The 27,329-nt window shown below is 41.6% G+C and overlaps 1 protein-coding gene across 7 annotated transcripts in view; it reads left to right on the forward strand.

The window, feature by feature from the left end:
- Positions 1-27,329, forward strand: part of DENND1A (DENN domain containing 1A) — a 163,701-nt gene that overhangs the window by 127,487 nt on the left and 8,885 nt on the right. For 3 of the 7 annotated variants that reach the window (XM_065737269.1, XM_065737265.1, XM_065737266.1), the window contains 2 exons: positions 3,872-4,003; positions 23,656-23,744. In XM_065737269.1, coding sequence (XP_065593341.1) covers positions 3,872-4,003; positions 23,656-23,744 — 221 coding nt within the window. Of the gene's footprint in view, positions 1-3,871; positions 4,004-19,613; positions 19,674-23,655; positions 23,749-27,329 lie in introns of those variants that run through there. The other 4 variants (XM_065737268.1, XM_065737263.1, XM_065737264.1 and 1 more) reach the window with 3 other exon arrangements.

Below are 27,329 nucleotides of genomic sequence, written 5' to 3' on the forward strand. Positions count from 1 at the left end.
AAATATAATCAAGAGCCCATTTTGCCCTTGGTCTGCTCCAGTCTTGGGTTTGAATTGCAAATGGGAAATGCAGGATTGACCTGTTGAGAGGTCACAGTGGTGTGTGTAAGGTCCTTCTTTAATATGATAGTAGAGATTGAATGGGGTTCTATTTCCATCCCTTGTTCATTTGTGGTACAGTATTTCAAAGCAACAGAAATAGTTTTCAGAGGATTCTTATGAGTGATAGCAAATAATTGTTAATAGATACAGCATGGTAGCTTTATTTTATATCTGCTACAGAACTTTTTTCTCCTTTTTCTTTCTTTTTTTTCTCCCCCTTTTGTAAAGGCTGCTTTTTCTGTTTTACAAATGGACCGTGGTGGTCAAGTCACTCTGTTATTGGCTCGTTTGAAGCTTAACTACATAGAATTAGGAAGAAGGAGGAATGCGAGTGGTACCATCCTCAACTTTCAGTAAGGAGAATGTAACTCACTGAAAGCTTATGGATAAGACAATTTATATAAATGGTAGGGCACTTGGCATTAATGTATTCAACATTATTTTACTTACTAGAGCCCCGTGTGGCTCTAGTTAATGTCTGTTATCAATGGGCTGTTGTCAGTGCTTTATTATCGGTGCAGCTGGAAACATCTCATTTACAGGTTCATAGAATAACCCGAGGAATCCTTGTAGATGTTCTGGCCTGTTTCTTGTGCATCTAATAGTCAGTATTTGTATTCCATTATATAAGATCCCTAGAAAAGTTAATGCGTTTTTAAGCAGATGAAAACATTCTTCAGCTTAAACTACGTATGCGTAGTTATATCCTGCTTCTGCTCTAAAGTTCTGCCTTTAAAATCAATGGGTAGAATAGGTGGCAAAGGCTGTCCCTGGACAATACTTGTTAGGAGAAACACCATTTATGTATTGAGATAACTGTGTGATGGTCATCATTGTCTTTATCCAGAAATTCATTAAATATTCTTTTCCTGAAGCGAAAGGTCCTTTTTGTTTTAACAGTATTCTGAAATTACTCTTCCTTTTTGTTAAAAAGACACAGAGGCACTGTTAGGTTTTTCTGTTTCTGGAGTTTCTTAAGGTAATGAACAGCTTTATCATCATCCTTGTTGGGTTTTTTTGTTTGTTTTGTTTTGTTTTTGTATTTGCCATCTCTTCTGGGGGAGAGAACTTGGGCTTTTTGTTTTCTGGAATGATATATGACTTCAGCTACTTCTGGAATGTCACGCTGGCTCGTACAAAATCCCATACTGGGGACATATCAGAACTGAACAGTCAGACTTAGGGCAGAGTGGTGCATGGCAGTACAAAGAGCTTGGCCCCAACCAAGCAGGAGTGTTCACACAGCACAGGTGAAGTCCCAGCACTGATCTCAAAAATGATATGGAAACACGAGTCAGCATTCTGGCTGGAAATCTGCTCCCTCAAGTGGGATGCAGATGTTACTCTGCTTTTCTTTTAGCAGTATCAGGAAAGATGATTGCATTTTCAAGGCCTTCCTGCACCGTGGGCCGCTGTAGTTCCTCAGTCACTTGTGCTCACAAGCTGAGGCACAGCTTTTCTCAGTGGATGTTTTGCAAGCACTGATATGTTAGAGAATTTTGGAGCTGGTGTCTCCTGATTTCCTGCTTGTGGTTTGTGTCTCTGCCTTGTGCTCTTGTACTCTCCACTGACAGCTCCGAGTAGCTGTGTTCAGTCTGGAAGTGGACTGAAGGCCTGTCACGGATGTCTTTGAAGGACTGTTGTCTACTTTCCAATTAGAGAATTGTCATCCATTTCGGCATCTGATTGTTGCAGAGCATGTGAAAGCCTGGCTTGGGACACATAAAGTCAGGTTTCTGGCTCAAACGTGCTGTCATTTAAGGCAGAAGGCAAACTTTTGAGAAGCAAATTTCACTTTGATGACTGAAGCTGTGTTGTTGATTTGTGTGCCTCTTCAGAGTCTTGAGAAAATGAACACGTATCAAACCAGTTAATTCTCATATTTTATTAAAAATTTTTTTAAAGAACTTTGACAGAAATCTGATGCAGCTTCTTTCAAAGTCTGCACACCAAACACTGGAAATACGCTTTAGGAAAATGTTATTTTTTGTGTGCAATTATATCATCAGAGAGAGAAGTACAGCAAGTAGGAGCAGCAAGGATTTGCAGTGGTTGTTATAACATCTTAGGGGATTTTGCTTAATGACTCAGTCTGTCTGTGCCTTCTCTTTCCTCTCCCTCTGTGCACGTGTCCAATCTTTTGCATCCACTTTAATTTCTTCTGGAGTGCCTGCTTTGGGAGGTGCTTTGCTCCCAGCCGTCTGTTGCCTTGGTTAGAGCCGCAGCTGCAGGGAGGCTGAGCAGAGCGGCCGCTCGCTGCTGCGTGTGCTCCAGGCGGCTCCGGGCGCGCTGGACGTGTGAGCAGTGTGCCCCGTTAATGCGGCTGGGCTGTGTTCAGACTTCAGTTTCATTGCGTTTCAGAACGGTCGTGTCGCAGGTTACACCTTCCAGAACTGACCAGAACCCTCAGCAGTTCGTTGCTGTTTCGGAGCAGGAGTGTGAATTTGACAGAAACGTACATTTCTCATCATCAATTGTCTTCTGTCTCTTTGTTACTAATTCAGTGTCCATGGATGTATTTTATCAAGACAAGGTAGCATTGTGGTGCCGGTGGGGGAGAGGGGAGGAAAAAGTTTTTCTCTCTAGTTTGACCTTAAGAAGTTGTTAATTTCCCCATGATCCTTATGCCCATCGTGGTGAACCATTGCTCTACCGGCTGGATCTAAAAGGGTCTCTCAGCTTCTCTGTGGAGCAGACAAAGCCCCTTAGAAAGTCCATCCAGCTTTTTGTTTCATTTGACCTAAACACATTAGGTCAGTCTGTGTCCAAAGGAACCATTTCTAATTGGCCATCAGCTTACACGTCTCATTATTGTACCTTAGCAAGACGGAAACTTGAGGGGGCATGTCAAAGGTCAGTGAATCAAAGCAATGTCTGTGTCAGCAGCCAACCTTAGGTCAGTCTTGCAGAGCTACAGTGTGTGCAGGTTTCTCTCTATATTTACCAAGCATTATTTCCTTGACATTGTTGCAAAGAGATTTAAGGTTTGGGGCCCACTGCGTTACAGACTGTTTCTCAACTGATTTTCAAACTCTTTTCTCCTTTTCTGGTTCCTTGTGTCTGCATGCCTTTGTCTTTTTCAAAACCTGTGTTAGACATACCATCCACACACTTGCCAAGTCTTGTAACCTAGACTGACGGGTCACTCTACTTCTGAAGATGAGGAGTAGCGTCAAAAGAAAAACAAAACAAAAAAGCATCCTGCTAGGCAGCAGTTTGTTTTATGTGATCTCCTGCAGGCATGCTCAGTATGCATGGACTCAGAGATGAGATAAAATGTTAACTATGCTGCAAGTTTGATCTCTCCTTGCTACTTCCACAAGTAATTGTTCTATTGCAGATCATTCTGTGAAATAGGTAAGTAGAATTACTGTTTTCATTTGCAAGAACCCCACAACAACCAGCCAACAAACAGAATTGCCCTGTTCCTAGGTTTCTGGTGACTTTGTTCATAGACTGAAAACTTTGAGCTATGTTTTGTTCTCAGTATATATTTCCTGGCCTTTTCATGTTTAAGTCAGACATTTTATTGAATGTGTCTGCATGCAACATTGGTATTTGAAGGACAGTGTGGTTGTTAACAGTACCTTTGATTGACAAAATGCAGTGAAATATTTTATTCTAATGAGGTTTTCTTTCCTATACTTGGTTTTCCTCTTGCAAGCATAAGAATGGTTAATCAGCATTATCTTGTAGTGTTCCCCTTCGTGTGTCTTACTGTTAATCAAGGATGTTCTTGGCCATGCTATTCACCTCTTCCATCATACAGGATATAGCTGAGAATGGGTGTTCTGCAGCACAGGAGCAGTCTCTACCAAGACCGGCACCTTCTCCATTGGTTGAAAAGAAGGACCCTAAATTAAGAGAGGACAGGAGACCAATCACAGTACATTTTGGTCAGGTATGTGCTGGTGTTGGGTTTCTTAAATTGTGTGACTCAGAAAAGAGCAAAAAGAATTCAGAGAAAGCTCAAAATAACAAATACACAAGTGGTTTTATTTTCTATTTTTTTTTTTTTGTGACTGGGTTATGCTGTCATACATCAATTTCTGTTCTATCTGTATAAATGGGATTTTAAAAACCTGATTGCCTGTGGCTTAGTGATTCCTTTTGTTCATATGATGATTTTTAGAAAAATAAATTCTATGCCAATTTGAGGGGAAAGAAAAAGTATAATTATGATAGCAATTTTACGAAATATTTTGCAGTTCATTTTACCATGTAAAGTACTATAGCCCTCAGGACTGAGGATGTATAATTTAAAATGATCTCTGTTATCCAGACAGATCATTAGTGTCAATATGGAACATCCAACTATTCAAGCATTTTAGCATTCTTTGAAAATTAAAGGTGATGAACTAAGATGAAAAAATCAATTAATAGCTTATTTATGTGCTCTATTTCAGCACTGACAACTGAGCTGTGCACATTAGTTTCTCTAAAAATGTTTATTTCAATATGTTTCCAGGAGAGTGAGTGTGTTTTTAAGAGCTAATTATTTGGAAATGTTGAATTTGCTGTGATTATCATGGAAAAACATACAATATTTACTATCAGTTTGCCAGTGTTCCCCTATTAAGTGTTCCTCTACTCAAAAATAACATTATTCTCTTTCAATTATTTTCTTTCTCCGTATGTATTTTTTCGCCGAATCGTGATCAAAAACCAGAAGTTAGCATTTGATTTTTCCTAAGGAAACATAATGCGACTTTATCGTCCATTTTACAGCTTTTTTAATTACAAAATGTGAAGCCAACCAGACTTTTAGAAAAGAATTTATTAGTAGAAGCTGCACGACTGGGTAGGTACTAGGTGGGAGTACAGAGGATGTAATCACTGCTCAGAGCAATGTTGTCTGTATCATTTCAGAATTCAGTTTATTTCTTTCAGAACTTTTTCTGCTGTGCTGAATGTAATTTCATAGGGGCTTTTTTTCAAAAACAGATTCTCTTCCAATTAAAAATTTGCAGTAGCAATTTATTTGTCACTTACTTTCTGTGCCAATACAGCTGAGAAGAGCTGGGACTACTGGAGAGACGTAGCGATCTCAATTCATTTAAAACAGACAAAAATCCAGATAGCAGTTTTATGAAAGGTGGTGGTTCAAGCATTGCAGTAGATTAATGGCATGAATAATCAAGTGGAAACTGTGAAATTAAATTCATGTGATTTTTGAATGGTCACTCTCTGTGTCTAAAGAAAAGCACATCAGCTTTAGTGAACCTCTGGCTGCGGCACAGCTCCGTTGCTGAACGCCTATTGCTGACGTTACGTTACCAGTGCTGCTTTCCAAAAATTCATCCAGCTTCACCCGTGCATGGCTGTCTTGCTTACAGCCTTTGTCCTTTTGCAGGTCCTTTTTCCCCAATATCCCAATGCCAAACTGAAAATTAAATCATACTTTCATTCAAAAGGCAAAGGTGCTCAGGTTTATGAAATACGAATTAAGGCTTTTGGGAGGAAAAAAGGCAGCATTTACTGTTTATATGGGAGATGGCTTCTAACTAGTGATTAAAGGGAGAGATTTTAGTGTCACTTTTAAGTCTGTCTAGAATACAGTAGGTGGGAACAATTAAAAAGCCACAAGAACTCTGAAATAAGGGCTGTTTGTGCATTCACAGTCCTTATAAACTGAAGAGGATGAAAGAGGCTTTTTTCTCATTGTCACTTGCTTTCTATGTCTGCTAGCATTATGCTGGTGTATATGGCAAAGACAGACTTTTTTAAAATGCATGCATGCGGATTAGGGTCAAGCCCTGTGTATCAGTAATGCAGTAAGCCTCGTCCATAGCACTGCAGTGAGAGAGCCTACCAACAGCAGCGAGATGCTTTAATTGAGACATGCTGTCAAAGTGACAAACACATTTGCATACAGTCTATTTATTTTCGTTGGAAAGGTCTGCAGTCTGCTGTTGGTTGAACATTCTTAATCAGCTCGCTGTAAGTGAGCCGGCAGCTAGCTGTCCTATGCTAGGTGCTTCTCTTCATTACATGACAGATTAGCTAAAGGGGGATGGGCTAGCAAGCCAGTAGCAACCTTTAATTTTAACTCATTATCTCTCACCATACAGTGAGTTGGTTTTCAGCTTTTCCAAATACAGTTGTGTATCTGCAGTTGTTAGAGTACAACAGATACCAGTATAATACCTTAAATTGCCTTTGAATGTATAGCAGCACTTCGGCTGACTGTTCTCAAACATTTATCAGCAATTACCCAACTGTATGAGATTTTGGAGTGTATTACCTCATTTTGGCAAGTGGTTATCAGACACCGTTTAAAAGGGTTGTTGCAGAATTGTTTTAATATTTTAATGTTTTAATGTTTCTGTTGTGCATTGATGCTAAGATGTTGTGCAAAAGCTCTCCTTGGTGTTGAAAAGGATTTTTAGCCAGGTAGCCTGGGACAAGTGATCTTGATAACACTACACCAGGAAACAAGAGTGGAAGGGTGTGACCACAGCTCTTTCTCTTTGACTTTGCATGCTGGACTTGTTTGGTTTTGTGAGTCCTTCCGTCTTAAAGTCACCTTAATAGCTACAGAGACTTTAGTTCTCTTTATTGGTCTTAACCTTTATCTTTTTATGTTCAAAATACCTTTACATGGTATTTTTTCAGATAGAGTTTATGGTAACGCTGCAGAGATCGTGTTTTTGCTGTAAATTTCAGCTTCCTTTGCTGATCTGTTGTTGGTGGGAAAACTGCTGTGAGGATGTGAGGATACTGTGCAGAGCATAACATTAATGCCCTTCAAGCTCTCCTACTCTGAGATTTTCATTTACTGATGATTGGTCTGTATTGCATTTGAATATTGTCTGATTTCAGAAGTTTGTTGTGAATGTTGTCTGGGGAGCTCTTAATATCTCGATGCCCTACGTGAGCATGACTTCTTATAAGTTCATAAGTTCATAAGTTCATAAGGTTGGAAAGGACCTATAAGATCATCTAGTCCAACCATCCTCCTATCACTATCTCTACCCAACTACTAAATTAAGTCCTTTAGCACCTCATCTAAACGCTTCTTGAACAGCGCTAGGGATGGTGCCTCAACCACCTCCCTAGGCAGGCCATTCCAGTGCCTGACCACTCTTTCAGAAAAGAAATGCTTCCTGAGGTCTAATCTAAATCTTCCCTGGCGCAACTTGTGGCCATTCCCTCTCGTCCTGTCATTACTTATCAGGGAGAAGAGGCCTACCCCCTCCTCACCACAACCCCCCTTCAGGAAGTGGTAGAGTGCAATAAGGTCTCCTCTGAGCCTCCTCTTCCCCAGACTAAACAATCCCAGCTCCCTCAGCCGCTCCTCATAAGACTTGTGCTCCAGGCCCCTCACCAGTTTTGTTGCCCTTCTCTGAACACGCTCCAGGGCCTCAATGTCCTTCTTGTAGTGAGGGGCCCAAAACTGAACACAGTACTCAAGGTGCGGCCGTACCAGAGCTGAGTACAGGGGGATGATCACCTCCCTGCTCCTGCTGGCTACACTATTTCTAATACAGGCCAGGATGCTGTTGGCCTTCTTAGCCACCTGGGCACACTGCCGGCTCATGTTGAGCCGAGCATCAACCAACACCCCCAGGTCCTTTTCCTCTCTACATTCTTCAAGCCATTCTGCCCCAAGCCTATAGCATTGCATGGGGTTATTGTGGCCAAAGTGCAGGACCCGGCACTTGGTCTTATTGAACCTCATCCCATTTTGCTCAGCCCAGCTGTTCAGCCTATCCAAATCCCTCTGAAGGGCCTCCCTACCCTCAGGCAGTTTGACACATCCTCCCAGCTTTGTGTCATCTGCAAACTTACTGAGGGTACACTCAATTCCCTCGTCTAGGTCATCAATAAAGATATTAAACAAGATGGGCCCCAAAACTGACCCTTGGGGGACACCACTCGTAACAGGACGCCAGCTGGACTTAACTCCATTAACCACTACCCTCTGGGCACGGCCCTCCAGCCAGTTCTCCACCCAGAGAAGAGTGAACCTGTCCACACCACGGGCTGCCAGTTTCCTTAGGAGAATACTGTGGGAGACCGTGTCAAAGGCCTTGCTGAAGTCCAGGTAGACTACATCAACAGCCTTTCCCTCATCTACCTGTCTGGTCACCCAGTCATAGAAGGAGATGAGGTTGGACAAGCACGACCTGCCCCTGGTGAACCCGTGCTGGCTGGGTCTGATCCCTTTATTGCCATGCACGTGTCGTGTGATCTCCCTCAATAACATCTGTTCCATAACTTTCCCTGATACCGAGGTCAGGCTGACAGGCCTGTAGTTCCCCGGGTCTTCCTTACGGCCTTTCTTGAAGATGGGAGTCACATCGGCAAGCCTCCAATCTTGTGGGACCTCTCCAGATAACCAGGAATGCTGATAGATGGCAGAAAGTGGCTCGGCAATCACCTCTGCTAGCTCCCTCAGCACCCTTGGGTGGATCCCATCTGGCCCCATGGACTTGTGGGAGTTCAGATGGAGGAGAAGATCTCTGACTGTCTCTGCTTGAATCACAGGGGGTGCATTATGCACCCCGTCCCAGACTTCCAGGTCAGGGCAAGTACCATTTGGATAACTGTCCTGTTTATTAAAGACAGATGTGAAGAAGGCATTGAGAACCTCAGCCTTTTCCTTATCATCTGTGGTTATATTGCCTGCCTCGTTGAGTAAAGGAGGGAAATTTTCCTTAGTTTTTCTCCTGCTGTTAATATATTTGTAAAAGGGTTTCCTGTTCTCCTTTACAGCAGTAGCCAGCCTAATTTCAAGCTGGGCTTTAGCATTTCTAATTTTCTGCCTGCAGATCTTGGCCAGTTCTCTGTAGTCACCCCAAGTAGCCTGACCCATCTTCCAGAGGACATAGACTCTCCTTTTCTCTCGGAGTCTCAACAAAAGATCCCGGTTCATCCACACTGGTCTTTTGCTCCTCCGGCTTGACTTACAGGACTCCGGGACAGCCTGCTCCTGTGCCTTTAAGATTTCCATCTTGAAGAGCATCCAGGCTTCCTGGACCCCTTTACCCTTCAGGAGCGAGTCCCAAGGGACCCTTGCAACAAGTGTCCTGAACAGGTCAAAGTCTGCCCTCTGGAAGTCCAAGGTAATAGTTTTGCTAGTCACCCTCTTGACGGCACCCAGAATAGCAAACTCCACCATTTCATGGTCACTCTGGCCAAGACAATCTCCAACCTTCACATCCCCTACTAGTCCTTCCCTGTTAGTGAAAAGTAGGTCAAGCAAGGCATCTCCCCTGGTAGGCTCTTGCACCAGCTGAGTCAGGAAGCAATCATCCACACATTCTAGAAATCTCAAGGACTGCTTCCTCTGCGCAGTATTGTATTTCCAGCATATATCAGGGAAGTTGAAGTCCCCCATGAGAACGAGTGCTGGCCATCGTGCAACATCTACGAGTTGTTTATAGAACATCTCATCTATTTCTTCATCCTGAAGAAATCCTTATTAGCTGCCTTTATGCCACCAGAATTAAAAAAAAAAAAGAGAGAGAAAGAAGGTCACACAAGAAACAGAGCAGGTCTTTTCCATTTCCCTTCTGCAAGGCTTAGCCACCCTGACAAGTCATTTATTGTTTTTTGGAGTTTTGGGGGTTCTTTAGAGGCAAAACTTTCAAATATCTGCTTCAAGTATTTGGGTAAGGAGTATTTATATGTTATATACGTTACATCCAAAAAGCAAAGAGTCTGGGAAGTGTGGGCATCTCCTTAGTGATGTGGATTGTATCCCTGCTTCAGGTAACACAGGCAGCTTCCCAAATTGCTTGCTGAGTGTTTAATGAGCAGAAGGCTTTCTCTCTTTTTTTATGCATTTATTTTTTTATCTAAAGGAGAAAGTAAATAAATAGAATGGATGATTTTGCTGAGGGAGAAAGGTAGTTTAATATCCACATCTGATGCTTTAAGAAGCCTTTTTCTTCAGAAGACTTTTTTCTGCTAGGCCTCTTGCACACCAGAAGAGCTGTGATAAACACCTGCAGTGCCTGTGTGCCACAGCCATGGGAGGAAATGTTCAGTGGTTTTCAGTGTGGCATCCTGAGCTCAGAGGGCACACTGGTCACTTGTGCTGCTGCAGCTGTGTGTCCTGGTGTGTGCAGTATGGCTCTGCTGGAACTTGTTGCACTATGCAGTCTGTGATTGTCACACGGTCTAACAGAGCACTCATGTTTGGCAGTTGGAGCTCTCTTCTTGGGGAATAAAAGGAGCGCTTTATTTGCCAAGAACATACTAGGGTTTTACACATCCTTCTTCTAAAGAAATTTTTGCTAACCGTACTGCATCCTTCCCCTCCCACCCCTAATCCAGTCTTGGTGGTGCTTGTGTGAAGTGCTGCATGTCTGCTCCTACAAGAACCTCCTTGTTCTTGTAAGGTCACTACCTGTGCCCGTATTCTCATCAGTCTTTGGGAAGTGGTGTAGGTAAACATAAGGGGGTGAACCTAGCTTCGTTATCAGTAAATCCTTAACTTTCTCTGCAGATTTTCGCGCAGTCCATAGTCCAGCTGGTCAGGTACAGCCAAAGCAGCAAAGGATGACAAGCTGCTAAAATCACTCTTTGTTGGCAAAGAATGTTGTTTCGTTGGAAGCAAGTTATACTGGCAGATGTGCTGAGCTCTCTTAATTGTTTCTAGTTTTATTTATTTTGTTTTATTTTGGGGTAAAAATGTAAAGCTTTCAAATTTAAAATTAAAATTCAAAAGAGTTGTCTTATATACCTCAAGAGATTCAGTCATACCATTATGTATGCAAACTAGGGAGAATTAGTATTTCAGGGAGTGATGTTAATAATGAAACAAATGGAAGTATACACATATACTCATGTGGTAAAGCAGCTTATCAGACTGTGGGAAGACTTGTCCAAAAATTTAAACTTTCATGGGCCATAGAATCAAAATTGTCCCCTTATTTGCTGTTTTGTTCATTTGCTGTAAAGGAACTACACAGAAACATTCATTTTTTCCATTCACAATCTGCACCTAGACATGCAAAATGAAGAATTGCTTTGTAGGGCAGGTTTCTTCTTCAAGAAGATTAAAGAGCATTAAGAGGTCAGGGGGAGGATGGGGAGAAAACCAGCCAGCTACATTCCAGAAATGCAAAACTGGATCAGCGAGGACAGAGGCAAGCAGAAGGAGGGATTATCTCCAGTGTAAAAGAGAGCAAGTAAGGAAGGGAGGAAGGGTGCTTTGCCAGACCCTGTGACTCCCTTCACACCCAAGTGCATTGGAACAATAGCAGATTTCCCCAGATCACAGCAAGCATTGTGTAGCACCGAGGTAGAAACCAAAGGGGAAAGGGGAAAACAAGTTCATTTTCTAATATTCATGCAACTGTATGCTGTGATTGCAAAGCCAGCCTCCTCTTCTCCTTGCCACTCTGAACTATTCTGACAATAGAGATACCTTCGTTAACAAAATGAGCTTCCATTCCTCTCTTCCCCTCTGGTGAGCATCATGGTTTTCCCGTTCCTTTCTGATGAACCACATAGAGTTTCTTCCATCTCTCCATTTCATTTGTTGCGTATTTATTAGAAGTATAAGCTTTTTTCTTTAAAATTCTGTCTTCAGAAAACATATTTTCTATCCCCATCTCTTCTCACTTCTTTCTTTGTTGCTTTTAGAAAGGTGTTCACTGTAGTTCAATAAAGTCACTTTGCTAGACATGAATACATATTGTCCATCTAATGTCTGCTTGAGACAACTCGAATGTCTGATCGGGTTCTTAGGTTATGGTATTCTTAGTAGGGGGAATAAAAACAATGTCAGTTGACAAGAAAGTAATTCCCTTGATTGAAATTCTGCTGTGTGGTGTGCAAGATTTTCAGAAATGACAATCCACAGGGTTTGAATTATCTAACTAAAAGGCTTGCACTCTCATCATGCATGTAAGTATTTGACAAGTGAGACCTGGCTCTCACTTTAGGAAGTTACATACACCACCTGCAGTGCATACCCAAAAGTTACCACCTCTCGGGCACATGCTTGCCAGTATTCCATAATGAGCAACCAGACAGGTATGTCTTTGGCTGCTACTCCAGCATAGTGTGCCTGTAGCTTATACTATGTAGGGATTCAGAATTCACAGTAAGTTTTTGTGACTCTACTCCTGCATCAAGCGGAAGCGTTCATCCACAAAGCATATTCTGGGCTATGGCTTTTGGTATTTGCCAACTGTCTTGGCATTTCAGGCAATTCTTAAACATGGGTGATCAGAATAAATTTACTGCCCTGAGTACATTCAAGTTATATGCCATAATGGTTGGATGTATGGAGAAAATACTGTGGTTGAGCTGACCTCCTTAGGGCTCTGTGACAAGCAGTAGCAGCTGTAACATGTCTGTGCAGAATTTCCTTGTTAGTCTTGTTGTGTCGAGGAGCCCATAAATATCTTGTAGAGAGTTTCTTGGTCCATCACTGCTGGCATGTGGAAACAGAATTGTGCTTTATAAATAATACATATATATAAAATAAACACATCAGTGCATACAAGGCTAACCAAATCATCTAGATTGACAACTTGAGAATAAGCTCAGAGACCTAATGGACGACTTGCGTAGTGCATCAGTGTTAAGCAGCATCCAGAAGTTTCTTTGGTACTACTTCTGAAGCGGATAGGCCCAAACTGTCTGACTTGACCTCTAAGCCACTTGATTAAACTAGAGCATTAAAAGGAGATATTACATGAAGCGTGTGGTTCTTCCAACTGCTAACCCCTCTGTGATTGGCAGACATCTTTGGGATTTGCCCTGCAGAGCCGAGCTGATTAACGCCTCCTAAAATGAGCAGTGCCATGCTACAGGTACAGGCACCGTGTAGTTTTGTGGAAGAATATCACCCTGATTATCCAGATGTCCTAAGTGAATGATGAAGCTGAACCAAGCAGATAGTCACTGCTGTTACAGGATTCCTTAAATAAGAGACACTTTCCCTCTCTCTCTCTTAGAGAGCAGTAGCTGTTAATAAGGGATGTACAAGTTTTCCAACATTTAAAATCAAGTGATTTGAGCAATTTACTTGGATTGAATCCCAGCATCAGGCCCCCAGAAAGCCCAGTGTAGAACTGACAGAATGTCCGGCTCAAAAAGAAAACAGATGAAAAGTGTGGCTTTTTTTTTCTTTATATTTAAAATACATTGCTGTATTTTCCAGTATTTTAAATGAAAAATATATGTAGTTAGTTCCATGTTGACAGTGTCCTTGAGGATTTGACAGTGAGATTTTCCAGCGGTTGCTCTTCGTTAGAATCCTGGTGGAGTTTAATAAGGCAGCCGAACTGCTGGCACCTCCAGTTCTTGTTTGTTCTCCGAGGGCTCGGGGCTGCTGCAGTAAGCACATCGACCAGGGCTGATCATTACAAGGGCGTACGCCACCATGAATAAAAATGTCACACGTTTTCCCATCTCACAGCAGTACAAAATGTCAGTCCTGTCAAACAGACATTGCAGGTAGCAGCGAGCAGTCAGTACAAATTGGGAAGCCGAATATTCCCCCAGCTTTCTGATATTCTTCATTTGAAGCGGAAGAAAAACAGTTGTTAACCTATTAGCTGTGATTTTAAACTCTGCTGAGATAGTAGATGGATAGACTTTAATGCATAGGGATAAATATGTTCCTAGGGCCTGGGGTTTTTCTTTTGCAGCGTGTGCCTCCATCTCTGTATGTTGAGGAACAGAACGAAGAGAAGCCACTGCAAATCACTCTTAATTTTGGTAGAAGTACTTTGGAAATTTGAAAGCCTGCTCAATGAGGTTCTCTCTCAAAACCCTTCCCTGTTTTATCCCTGTGCAGAGTTGTGAAAAACCTCCTTGCTGTTTTACTGGTAATCCAGAATGGGTGCAGTGCTTTTCAGTATCTTTTGTGGTCACACAATAATATAACCAGAGGTTGGGATTTCTTCACAAGTGGGAGTTATGCTGCTTTCAGAATATGAAAAAGAAATAGGGCAACCACTAGTGACTTTGTACCAAGGACAGGGAGAGCTGATAAAGAGAGCAGCAGTGGTCTGTGAAGGAGCTAGTATCTCAAAGAAATGTTAGTCTGGTTGGTAAGCAGAAATGGCTTTGGTTTTGTTGTGCTACTTTCTCAATAACAAAAGCATGACATATGCATTTAAGCATTTAAGACAACGAGCTGAAGCAAACTGCAGTGAGGAAGGCTCAGAGAAGAAGAGTCATTGCAGAGCACTACAGGAACAGAGTGGAATGATTAGGAGCTGTATTAACGTCTGCGTGCTCCTGGCTTATATTGCTGTGTGCAGTGATTCCTAACCACCTAAGCCACTGTAGATTTGGTTAAAATACTTTATGTTCTGTACACCTATTTCTACGGGAAGAGGTGCTCCCTGCATGTAGCTTAATTTGCAGTGGTTTTCAGGCTGTGTTCTGCAGATCCTTAGGATCTGTGCCAGTTAAATAAGAGGCTGCTGACAGTTACCTCCTTTGGAAAATTTCAGGGATTTTCAAACTGCAAAGTGTTGAAGAACAGAGTTTAACGCAGTTCGGGTTTTTACAGTGTTTTAGAAGAAATGAATACAAGGTTTATTTTCAACTGCACAGCAGATAAGTAAAATAAAAGAGCGAAGTGATCGCACTCTGAGACTCCATTGGTATCATCTTTTATGGGTTCTGTATTCCTTCTTTGTATTGTGCATGAACTCCTCTGTCACTGGAGCTAGGAAGCAATCAGGAGTCTTGACAAGTCTTTAAGACACAGATACCATTGCAAGTTAACTGCTACTGCTTTATATTCTTCCTGTCAACATCTGGCAGGTACCCTACAAATCCTAGATTTAAAGCAAACTGATTATGATGTACATTATAATATTTAATATTGATATACTGTGATTATTTGCACAGTGTGACATATATAATCAATGTTGCCAAATGAGAATGATTTATCAGTGCTCTGTGTCTAGACACACTCATTTTTTTTAGCCTTTGATTCGGGAGGACAGAATCAGTCTCATCCAAGAGAGAGGAAGCTGAAGTAAGCTTTCAGAAAACCCCTTCTTTCTCTTCTGTAAAACATCAGTGTCTTTTCAGTGGCCTTGGGATGAATCTTTGCCTGTATCCCAGGACACTGAAAACCAGGAGCTTACAGGCTCCTTTCACTTCCTTCTTTGAATGTTTGCTGCGTAATGGAGGATTCCTGGCCAGAAAGGTAAGGGGATCATCCCTGGTTTCCCATTTAGCTAATCAGAGGGTTTAATTGTGACAGATTCCCTTCCCTTTCATAAATTCTTGGCATAGCTTTGGCATTGCCCCTTTTTTGCCAGACTTATTGCTACCTTCCCAATCTACAAATACAGTTCAAAGAAGGAGACATCTCTTAAAACATGGAGGTTTTTCTTTATCACAGGACCCAGCAGATTTCTGTTGAAGTATTTTAGAGAGTAAATTAAAAATATATGCTGTAAAGCATACACTGTTCTTGTCTTACCAGTTTGTGAGCTGTGCGTATGGGAGTATGTAAGAAGTAGTGCATGTGCTGTGCAGGGATCTGAATGGGTAATAAAACAGCTGCCTCATGGATTCCATCTGCTTTCTGTACTGAATCTTTTTAGGTACCAGACATTTTTCAGTGTTGTTATTTTATCTCCCTGCCCCTCCCCCCTCCCTTTTTTTTTTCCTCCATTGAATATTGAGTTGAGGTTCAGCATATTCTTCAAAAGTCAGTGATCCAAATCCTTTGCAGCATGATGTATTTGAGCTTGGGTACATTCAGGACAGTGCATCCTTATGCCACATCTCATTGTCCTTAAAGCATACGAATGTTTTATAAAATCAGCCCCGAATTTCTGAAGGAATTAAGATGTCTGTGCAGAAATGCTTTGCTTTGGAAATCACTGGAAGCACGCCTCACTGCTGCCTTGAGAATGAGGAACGCTTCTTTCTGTACGAACTGACAAAGCAGTTTTCATCTAGTTGGGTTTCCTTTATGCATTTATTTCTAGTTGCACTTGTTGCTGCATGTGAAATAACGCCTCTGATTTACTGATACAGGCTGAATTCCACCTTACAAAAATCTTAACAGACATTCAGCTGGTTGCAGGTAATATTCTGCTCACAACTCTTACTTCACCGTACAAAAGTAATCTTTTTATGTTTTCTTCAGTATAAAAAACTAAATTGCTGTATTGTGAAGGTTTCTTCGATATATAATAGGTACTTCATGATCTGAGGGATGTATAATTTTTAAATAGTATTTTTACAGTGTAAAAGTGAATGTAAGACTTTTTTCTCCCTCCAGCATCTCACAGCTTAAAATTGCTTGCCTTGTAATTAGAAAACAGTGCCATGTCTGCAGTCGTAAAATTGGCTTCCTGCAAATTTTCTTTGTCTTGTTGCTTTGGAAGTATTTAGAGTAAAACAATTAAGAAAATATCTGGAGTAAAAAAGTATGCTGGTAAACAGCTACTGGTAAGAAAGTGCTAATTTAGACATTTCTCCTCTTTGAAGGAAAAAACACAACAGTATACATATTTAGGGACATACCTAGGATAGCAATTTAGCAGCTTTTAGCAGTGTAACTCTGGGGCTGTTTCATCCTTATAGCACAGGTAATTAAGTTGATATTCCAACACAGCTTCCCCTACTGACCTTTCAGAAACAGAGTGTTTTGCTGCATTAACAAATTAACTTCTAATCAGTGGCTTTTCCAGTAAATACTGTCTTAGTATAATTCAAATATACTTGCTTGTCCCATTTTGGTGACACGTATTTATATCAACATTAACAATGGAGCTCTGGCAAAGGACAGGTAACTGTTATCTCTTGGAGGACCTCCGTCTCAGCTGCTCCTCACTGCTCATAGCCTGTGCTCTTTTCAGTGCTTCAAATCCCTGGTTGTTTAAGCCATACTATCTCCCTGTCCCTCTACAATTGAGAAATCACACTGCTGTTAATGTGGGGGTCTGTCTTACTCTTCTTGTATGTCTTTAAGGTTTCAAGAATGAACATGTAATGCAGTACACACAGGACTTTGCACAGTGGCAGTGTCGTAGCCAGGAGCTTAATCCTGGCACGGGTATTGCTGATGGTAAACTTTTCCCAGTACCCCTCCACGATGACTGCAAATATACTAGCTCTGTTAACTCAGAGCATTGCTTTCTTTCTGCTCTTCCTAAACACTTGCTTTATTGTCTAACCACTGTGTAGCAGATAATTAAGAGACCTGTCACACACTCTCTCCGACGCATTTTTTCTCCAGCAAATGTGTGGAGTGAGTAAGCAGAGCTCAGCTGTACACGTCCTTGCTGTGCCTACATCCACTGCACTGATGTCTCACTGCAAGGTGGTGCACAGCTGCTGTGCTGTCTGCCCTGCTGTCCCAAGGGCCTGCCTCTGTTGCACTTCTTTTCACAGACTTCACCATTACTGCCACTACTTCATCCGTTGCTGCTGTTGATGCTGCAGTCTTGCAGTGCTTCCTGAATACTTAGCCTGTTTTTTGCTGTGGGAGAGAGAAACACAAATCAAACAAACATGTTCAGTGATAGGAGCTAATGCTAAAGAGTTAATACCAACTTCTTGGTACGATATTAAGTAATGTATTGTAATTCTTACATCAATCAAAACATTTTTGTCCGGAATTTTAAGTCATCAAAGTAAACGGTGCTCAAGGCACTGCTAGCTGTGCTACTTAAAAGTCCCAACACAGAGAATTTTGTGATGCAGAAGTGCTCACAATTTTTAGGTAACTGAAAGTGAAGAAATAGCAAACTGAAGCATACATAGAGGAGGCATTAGGGGAAAAAAAAGCGAGAATAATTGCACATTGTTTTCCTGCATCATCAGATGGTTTGTGTGAGCAGCAATGTCAGAAGTGAGTGTCTTTAAGATAGCTAAGGAAGTGCAAATTTACTTTTTTCCAACTGTTCTGTTACGATTCTGAAACATAATGGAAAATAAGTATGCTATGTCACATAACAAAAGTTAAATATATTTTAAGATTGTGCTCTCAGGCTGAGCATGTAAAGTGGGGAGATACTGAGCACTGTACCTCAACTTCTGTGGCTGAATTGCATAATGAGAGATGCAGAAGGGCTGACAGCAGCCAGCTCAGCACACCAGCAGGTCATTTCTCTCTATTTTCCTTTGATTTCATGCTTGCTTTCTTGAAATATATAGTTGGAAGCTATCACATGGGAAAATTTTGGCCTCTGTTCTCCATGACAAGAACTGTTTATTCCTCCCCCACCTCAAAAGTCTGAGCTGAGTAAATGTGTACAGTCTGGCACTCCTTGCACACATGTAAGGACGAATAAACCAATCGGTGCAAATTATGACTTAATGGGAAAGTGATAAGATGCAAGAAGAGCATGAAAATGGTCTGAAAAAGGGTAGGCTGGTATTGACTGTGACACAGCACGAGGGTGGTAGGAAGAGAACGTGTGTCAATCTGGAATAAAGACTATGCTGGAAAGAAGTTAAAAACTGCTGAAAATTAAATCTGGAATCTTCTTTCCAGAGAAATTCAGTAATTTGGGTAAGCTTTCTTTTTCTGTCTGAAGAACCCATCTCCTGCTGCCAGTTGTGTTCCCTTCGTTGGGCTGATGGAGCTTTTGCCCACAGGATGCTCTGCCACGTGCTGCACTCAGAGGACGTCACTGTGGGCTCTGCTGCTCACTTTAAGCGCTAAAATGCGCATGCAAGATTCTGCAGACAAAACGTTAACTTTGATCCTGTTCTCAATATCAAAGTTGCACTTTAGGATGATTTTATTTAGAATCTCATTAATTATCAGTGGGTTTCTTGTCTGACAGAGCATACCTTAAGATACCATCTGTGTGAGGAGAGTCGTGCTGCTGGCTCAGTCAAAAGCAGCTCAATTGGAATAGCTCCAGCACAGTTACAAAGCAGTAAGTTGGCCAACTGCTAATTTTAAAAGTGAGAGACCAAAATAAGCACCTCAGTGCGCTGCTCCTGTCTTCACTAGAGCTGGTGGTGGTGTGGGGATTTGCTTTCTTTACTATAGCAGTGCACACTTTTGCTCTGGGCAATTCATTGTAGCCTAGATCCACTACGGTTATCCGAGCATGTGCTCATCTGTTTATGGAAGGTTTAATTGACTTACAGTTTTCCCTCTAGCTTTTAAATGTCTTTGCTGATTTGAGGCCTTTGGAGTGTAAGTGTTCATTATCACTAAAGGCACTCCTGGGATTTTGGGGTTAGCTATTTTGAAGCTCCTGCTTTGCAGGATCCTTTCCATTTAGAACACGTGGACCTGAAGGTTAGAATCCTTCTTAAGCATCTGTGTTGTCTCAGGTGAATGTTGGATGATCTGGCATGTAGTGTTGATTGTACCTTTCGTTCAGTGCAACTGACGTCAAGGAGGTAGCTCTAGCTTTTCTGTTGTGGCACTTCGTTGGTCATGAGATTACCTGTGTTTTGAAAATACTTGCATTTTGTACGGTGAGTATGAAGTTAGCTAAATCCTGTTGTGCACTCCAACTGCTTTTACCACAAAACGAGAGGTATTTTCATGTAGGTGACAATTTAATTTACCTATGACTTAAGTTTCCACTTTGATACAGCAGCAAAGACTCCGCCCGCCCCGGCCACCGCCTCCAAAGATACAGCGTTCATCTAGGCCCGTGAGTAGCTGGGAGTTTTGTTTTGCTGCCACAGCTTAACACTGCCTGAATTGCTCTCCTAGTAGCATTACTAAACCTTGGTAGTTTGGATTGTCAAACGAGCAATGTGTGAATTATGCTCCTAAACTCCCTTCTTCTTTGCTGCGGCACAGCCCTGGGACCTGCACTATTCTGCTTTTCTCTGACGAGTTCTGCAGCTTTCAGTCAGTTCTGCAGGTAACTGATGCTGCTATTGCAATATTTGTTTTACTTTTGTGGTGATTCCTTGAACAAAAAGTCTTGCTAGGCTGGGATAAGTTTTTAGCCAGTGAGTTTTTGAAGACTTGCACTAAACTCAAATATAAAAGGAAGCAGAAGTCTGAAGAAATTCCACAAGTTGTGCTTTAAATTAATTTGAGACACTTGATTTTTCACAGTGGAATAGGTGAACGAATATACATGAAAAAGCAAAGTCTGCATTTGGACAGTGGAATATTAACGCCACATTGTGGGTGATGTACTTCATTTCAAATTACCTGGAGTAAAACACATAGGTGTTGGCCATGAGAAATGAGCCTTCCTCAGAAGAACTGCACAGATGTTCTCGGTGTAACACCGGTGTTAGGATGGGATACCTTATCTAAGCACTTTTTCATTCAAAACACTACTGTGGGCTGATTGTTAAATTTGAACTGCTCAGATGCCTCTAAGAATGGAGACTGTACTGGGTCTGTTTCGGGGACTTATTAGCACAGGAAAGTGACATCAGTTTAGGAGGGTGTTGTTTTTGCAGCAGCCTGAAAAGGTGTTTGTTTCTGTTCAGGACTTTTGCTCTATGAATATAATTTCACCAAAAAGCAGAAAGACCTTACTCCTTGCTTCCTTACACAGAAATGCAGGTGTGTAAGAAAAAGAGAGATGCAAGTTTTCAAATCTAATCTTGCTAAAACTTGTTAAAAATGTGTAGTTTTGGATGAGCAGGCAACTGGTTAACAAGTGCACTTGGGTGACTGTGAACTTTTGATCTTTGATGCATGTTCCTATGTTACATTTCAGTGGCATGTTTTTCTTTTCCTCCCTTTTTAACTCTGGGTGTTCAGCTTAACAGTCATTATGGATTCGTGCACTGAAGATTTCTGTTTTCTGTGTTTAAAAGGTTTTGACTGTGCTTGTGTGTGTTCTCTTAACTGTACTTCGTATGGGAGGCCCTCCCCGATTCATTGCACTGGGAACAAGCTTTCCATGGTACCGAGAGGTTCCCATACTCGGTCCTCCCGTGGTCCTGAGGGCTCACTGCAGTTTCTCTGTACTGAAGTTGCTGAGCAGTATTGTTCAGACTGAGTAATTTATTACATGGACGTCTTGCTAAGGCTGTGTAATCTCTCTGTAGTGCATTAGTAGTCCTTACTACGATGTGTTTGTGTCAACTATCTTTGCTCCCAATGTGATTGATAAAAGGTTGGAAATGTAATAAGAGCTCCTGTTGCATTCATCTCACTATATCAGTAAGTGGAACAGAAACCCTTCATTTGTCATAGGAAATTCAAGATAAATGTAAATTATAATCACTCCCAAAACTATGCTTGTACCAAATGTATGTAAATTTGTTGTTGCTGTGACCTGTTATTTGGCCTTTAATGGATGAAACACATTTTTGTGCGTGTACATATTATTTTGTGCTGGCTGATTTTTCCCCCTGGTAGTCTAGGCATACATTGCAGAGGTGGGTATGAGCAAGTAATTCATCCTAACCTTTCACAGGAAGGCCTGAATGAGAGGCCAGCTCTCTCTGCTCTTCCAAGCAAGTCAACGTAATGCCAGAATTGCTGAGAAATTGTTTCTGTTTTCAGGCTATATCAGTTACAAGAAGGAATCTGTGGGAATTAGTCCTTGCAGTATGAGTCATTGCTAATAGTGAGAACAAAAACACAAACCAAAGAAGGTTAAAGAAGCAGAACAGATATGTTCTTTACATTCTGTTGTTTTGGAAATGAATTGTAGTGATACTGTGAGAGGGTGGTTGTTTACAATTAATAGAGATCTGTTGGAATTAATAGTAGCTGTTTGGAAACTTTATTCAATTAGCAAAACTTGTATATGACAATTATTCACAAAGTTGATAGGGACAGTAATAAGCACATTTAACCCTGTACTGAATGTTTACCTTTATTCTCTAGGCTCTGTGCTCACGTAATTGGATTTTTTTCCTACTTTTGCATTTGATATGCATTTAACCCTGCCTACTTGGCTAAAAATCCAGCAGGGGATTGGCTTGATTCCTGATTTTTCCTGCAGTCCCTCACGAACAGTACTCTAAATCCTACTTAGCATGTCACCCTGTGCTATACTGGTCTGGTGGCCCCTGGAGCCATCCAAAACTCTCATCTTTTTGCTCATCACCATGGCTCCCCCAGGGTAGCACCCGAAAGGTGAAAGTGTTCACAGCATGATGACAAGCCAGCATTACCATCTTTCAGCCTAAATTTAATTAAACAACTTTCTTTTTTCCTCTCTTTTTCTCCTTCTTGTTCTCCCCCCCCCACCCAGTTCCCTTGCTTTGCTCCCCCCACCCTTGCACGCACTCTTTCTCTTGCTCACTCTGTTTTATCAGCCCTAATGAAGCAGTGTTCTTCATCGATCCTGCTGATTGCCAGCCCATTCCTTTTGTTTGTTGGCACCGAGCCATTCAGCCGCACTCTGACAGCTCAGCTCTAATTAGCTCTGTTGTTCTTTTCCCCGTGTTTCACCACGTTGCAAGTTCAGTTGAAGTTGCCACAAACTTAATCCTTCCATAAATTCACATTCTTAAGCTGTCTTTATTGTAGTGAGAGACAGCCTTGTGTGGGGGACATCTTCAAGACCTTCACCTCTGACCTTCATATAAACTCTTTTTCCTGAGAATCGGTGGCAGTACATCTCTGGATTTCTTCGTCGTGTCTGCTCTACACCTTTTTCTTTGAAATGAAAATTCAATACAATGATCTTGCTGTTAACTTCTGCATACCATTGTGCAGTGCACAAACGCTGCTCACAGTTCAGTGGCTTTTTCCTGGCTAGAGAATCTGAGCTCTATGTTCCTTAAAGCATTACAGAAAAACCCAACAGAACCCAACCAACCAAACGAAAGCAAACAAAAACCCAAAACCCAGCTGTCTTGCAGAGGTGGGGGCACAACCAGTACTTTCGTTGCAAACAAATTCATCACTCATCCAAAGAGTGCCTGCACTGTAGGCCTGCAACAGCTTCTTTAACAGTGTGGCTATTAAAGGGATCACGGGCCCAAGAGGGGAGAAGTTGGGTTGTATTTCTTACTTGGTTGAGGGCTTTGGAGATTCAGCAGAGTCAGCAAATCAGACTGCAATCCAGGTTGAGTAGTGCTTAAAAAAACACAACAAAAACAAGAAAGAACTGGAGAGTTGTTTGTGCATCCTGACCCTGCAAGTGTCCATTCCTGCGTTTGGCTCAGAGGAATAAATTCACCAACAGGATTATTCATTAATATAGGTGGGCACATGTGTCAGTGTTGCCCGTTAGTGATCACGTGTGCTTATTCCTTTCCTTGAGGTTTAGCTTGTTTGCTTGTGGAGTTCATGTGGGTAAATTAAACTTGACTTCTAAAATTCAACTGGCAGCAACATCACCTTCCATGGAAAACCTTTGGGTGTTATTACAGACAACAAAAGATATTGGGAAACCATTTCATCAGAAAATTAGCCTGTGCTGAACAGGACAGTTGAGCAAATTTTCATGGACTGGAATTGCTAATAGCCAGTGGCAAGCATATATGTTGCATTTGCCACTCATAACGTGTGGGTTTTTCCCCTTTCACAAACTGTGGGACACTGAGTTTACATCCAAACCAATGAATTTTAACACTGTCGAAGCATAAAAGTTTAAAGCTGATTGTGAATGTGAGATCCCCTTAAGGTAATGATAGTTATGCATATTTTGCCATTTTGCCAAAGTATCTGATGAAGTGTCTCTGTGTGTGTGTACGTAATAGGTTCGTCCTCCAAGACCTCATGTCGTTAAGAGACCCAAGAGCAACATTGCTGTGGAAGGACGAAGGACTTCCATTGCTAGTCCAGAACAGTAAGTACTTTGCAGCTCCTCTCCAGTTGTGTCGATGTTAGCAGACTGTAAATAACACATTAAAAAAGAAAAAGACAACTACAAATCCACAGTGATCTACAGTCCAACGTTTAAGATCTTTTGGGCGTTTTAGAGAGGGAATGAGAAGGCATGCAGTAGCACTTTGCAGATGCCCAGCATTGTGATGGTGCACTCCTGGTACGGGGCGTCTCTCGGGGTGATGACAGTTGCTCTGATGACAGAGATTCCTTATCAGTCATCAGATCTCATAACTGCTGCACATGTTGGATGTGCCACAGCCACTTGGAATTACTTGCCTCTGGTCCAGCCTGTGTTGGCTTTATTCTCAGTAAAGTTGAGTGCTTTAGCTGATGCCCAAGATGCTAGGATAATTGTTGTGTCTGAAGAGAAGAAAATCCCATGAAAGGAGAAACAATTGGTTTCTTTAAGCACTCCTTCTCCCACATGGATACCACTGCTGGCACCGTGTTCATAAGGAAAGGAGAGCTGGAGGGTTGGGTATTTTCTCCACCCACAGTCCCCTTCCAGGGTTCATGCTTGGAGCTTGTTTCCCAGTCATTTTAGAATGGAGTGGGATTCTGACTTTCAGCTACAAGTGAACGGTGACTTCAAATTCTGCAGCTTCATTTGTTCCTCTTACAGTGGGATTTGGTTGCCCTCTTGTGGAGCAGGTGGCACATCCTGCCACAGGGCTGTGCAGGGTGGAAGCTGTCTGCACAAACATTACTGAAATTTTTCCCCTCATGTTTAATGTGACTGACTGCATGGTTGATATACCAGGTGAAGATAACTGAGTCAGTTTAATCACTGTGTGTGTTTCTCATGAAATATTACACATGTTTCAGTTCAGAAGCTGCTCGATAATCCATTGTGACTTCCTGATAAGATTTATGTTCAGTTCCTGGCAGTGTCAGAACAGAAATAAAGAAGCATGAATGACAGACATAACGTTTATGCTAGTGCTAGTAGTATGCTAAATTACAAATACTATTTTTCTTGATTTTAATAGCTGTTAATTGTAGTGAGTCCATACAGTTCAGCTGTTTTCACACATTTTATATATATATATATATTTATTTTCTTTTTTGTGTGGAAATTATTGGTGTTAATCTACCAGAGATAATGACAGTTCTTTGTAGCTATAGAGCTGATGCATTTTTCTCTATGATCATTTTAGTACTGAGAGATTTTTCCATCTTATCAGTGTGAAAGAAAACCACGTAATGTTCCTAGAACCACTGGTGCTTGCTGTCTGCTGCCAGGACTTTGTTGCCTGCCCTGGTGTCGATATTTTCTGTAGCAGCTACTGATGTATTTTCGTCCCTTCCTTTTGTCAGCTTCAGGTGACAAAACAGATGTGTGCAGAACTCCTTCCAGACAGTTAATTGTAGAATACATGCAGGGTTAGTTTTAATAAAAACAAGTTAGAAGGACAGGAGGACAAGAACTACGATTCGGGATGCACGAGAAGGAAATGTGACCTTCAAGGCACTGACAGATGTAGGTCTTCGACACAGGAGATATAAGTATATGAGACTTTGAATTTCCACTGTTGGCAAAATTGTGATGCGGCCTGAATTAGCTGTGGTGGCAGAAATATCTGAAAGATCGTGGAAGTGTCTTGTCAGAGAAACAACTTCAGGCCAGTGCCTTTGAAACAGGAAGAATCACTGATTGCCTTCTTCCTTCCTGTTCACCTTAAAATGAGATTTTGAATAAACAGGATTAGGATCTGCTGTAGGATCTGCGTGTGAGGAGAAGCATCTGCACCAGGAGAAATTTATTTTTTATATTTAAAACTAGCACTACATTTTTGGCCTTGAGTGATTGATCATCTGAAAGCTTCAGAGATGTTTCCCAGGCAGTGTGATGAGCTCAGGCCGGGACGTGCTTCGTGCTCCTGGCACTGTGGCACAGATCTCAAGTGAGCTCATTTCAGTGCAGTTCCTTTCTGTGTGTGATGGTGCCTGCTACCTCTGAAAAGTAAACTATCATCATGAAGGGCTTTCAGCTGTTAGATTTATTAATGCATTTCTTACAATATTAGAAAATGTGTATCTTAAGTTAGAAGAGGAGACAGTTCTATTGATCTGTGCAAAGGAATATTACTGGGGCATATGTGCGCTCATTTTCTAACTCATTTTCTTTGATTAAAATGCAGGAGAGTGGGAATCTTGTTAAACCTCCACGTTTAGAAGAGCTGATGCAAGAATTGTTTTTCCCCCATTACGATTTTCAGTGATTTTCTTCCCATTTCAATAGAAACATGGTGGTTTGGTTTTGTTTTGCAATTAGATAAAAAAGTAAGGTTTATGATGTACAAAGATTCTTCCAAAATCCATTAAATCTCAAACATATATTTTTTAAATGATTGTGTTACAAGGTGGCAGGAAGAACCTGAAAGCTCAGAGCACGCAGGGTTACCATCAGAGGCAGTACTAAACATGTGGGACATACCTCCTTAAACACAAATTAGCTGTTCACAGAAATAAGGTGTTGCATTTTTAACAGATAAGCAGTTTTTTAAGAGCTCTCTTTTACACCACAGCAAGATTTCCTATAAATGTAGAATAGGTCTCTAGGATCTGTTCTCTAAGTAGTGGCTTACTGAGGAGCTGGCATCCAGGGCATGCAGGGTGGGAGGAAATTAAAATAGGAAATCAGAGGGTCAGGCTCACAATTAGCAGCATGTCAGAAGGGTCTTGGGCTGGCTAAACCCATGTCAGTGCTGCAGCAGTTCATTATGACTTCCCAGAACTCATGTAGGACTTCGAGAAGCTAATGGTTTTCTCTTATATCATATGAATGAAATGAGGCTGCAGTGCAATAGTAGGTTATTATACTGAATTTAGCATGAAGTCAGCATGATGGCTGTGTTAAATGATACAGGCTTATAAAGCCCATTAACTTCCAGTTATTGTAACCAGGCTCTCGAGGCTCTGCCACTCAGAATTTGTGTACTGTAAAGGTTTTTTTATTGCATCACTTCAAGCAAGGGTCTGTGCTTAGGAAAAAAGCTGAAGCCACAAGTACACATTTGAACAAGGTTGGCCAGAATCCAAAGGACAGTCCTGTAGACTGCAGCACACAGACTGGTTGAATGGCTTTGATTCTTCTACCACGAGAAAACAGAGTTATAAAAAGCTGCGTTCAGTAAAGGTGGTGCCAAGAACAGATGGCCCAGCAAAAGGACAGCAAGTGGGGCAGGCACAGGGAGCAGTCGTGCTCTTTGTACACGGCCAGGCAAGAACCTTTGGGAGCCTTCCCAGATTCCTTCCTGTCTCTCCCAGCTTTCCAGTGGGGTATTTTGCAAGTAACTTTGGTTCTGGTGCTTATTTCTGCCATCTACCTACCAAATGTGTGCAGCTTGCCTTTGTGAAGAGAGACTGCTGTGATATCTGTAGGGGAAATTGGTGAATGTGTACTTATTATTGAGGAATAGGACAAGATGTGAGATGGCTTTGTAGAATCTCGCATGTAGATCTGTCAGAGCAGCAGAGGTGTCACCCAGCTTGTTCCCACTTTAAATCCTTTGTTCCTTTTTCCAACTTTCCAGAAAATGTG

This window comes from Cyrtonyx montezumae, unplaced genomic scaffold (genome assembly GCF_038088225.1).
Source record: "Cyrtonyx montezumae isolate F1298 unplaced genomic scaffold, pur_monq_1.0 scaffold_20, whole genome shotgun sequence".
NCBI lineage: Eukaryota > Metazoa > Chordata > Aves > Galliformes > Odontophoridae > Cyrtonyx > Cyrtonyx montezumae.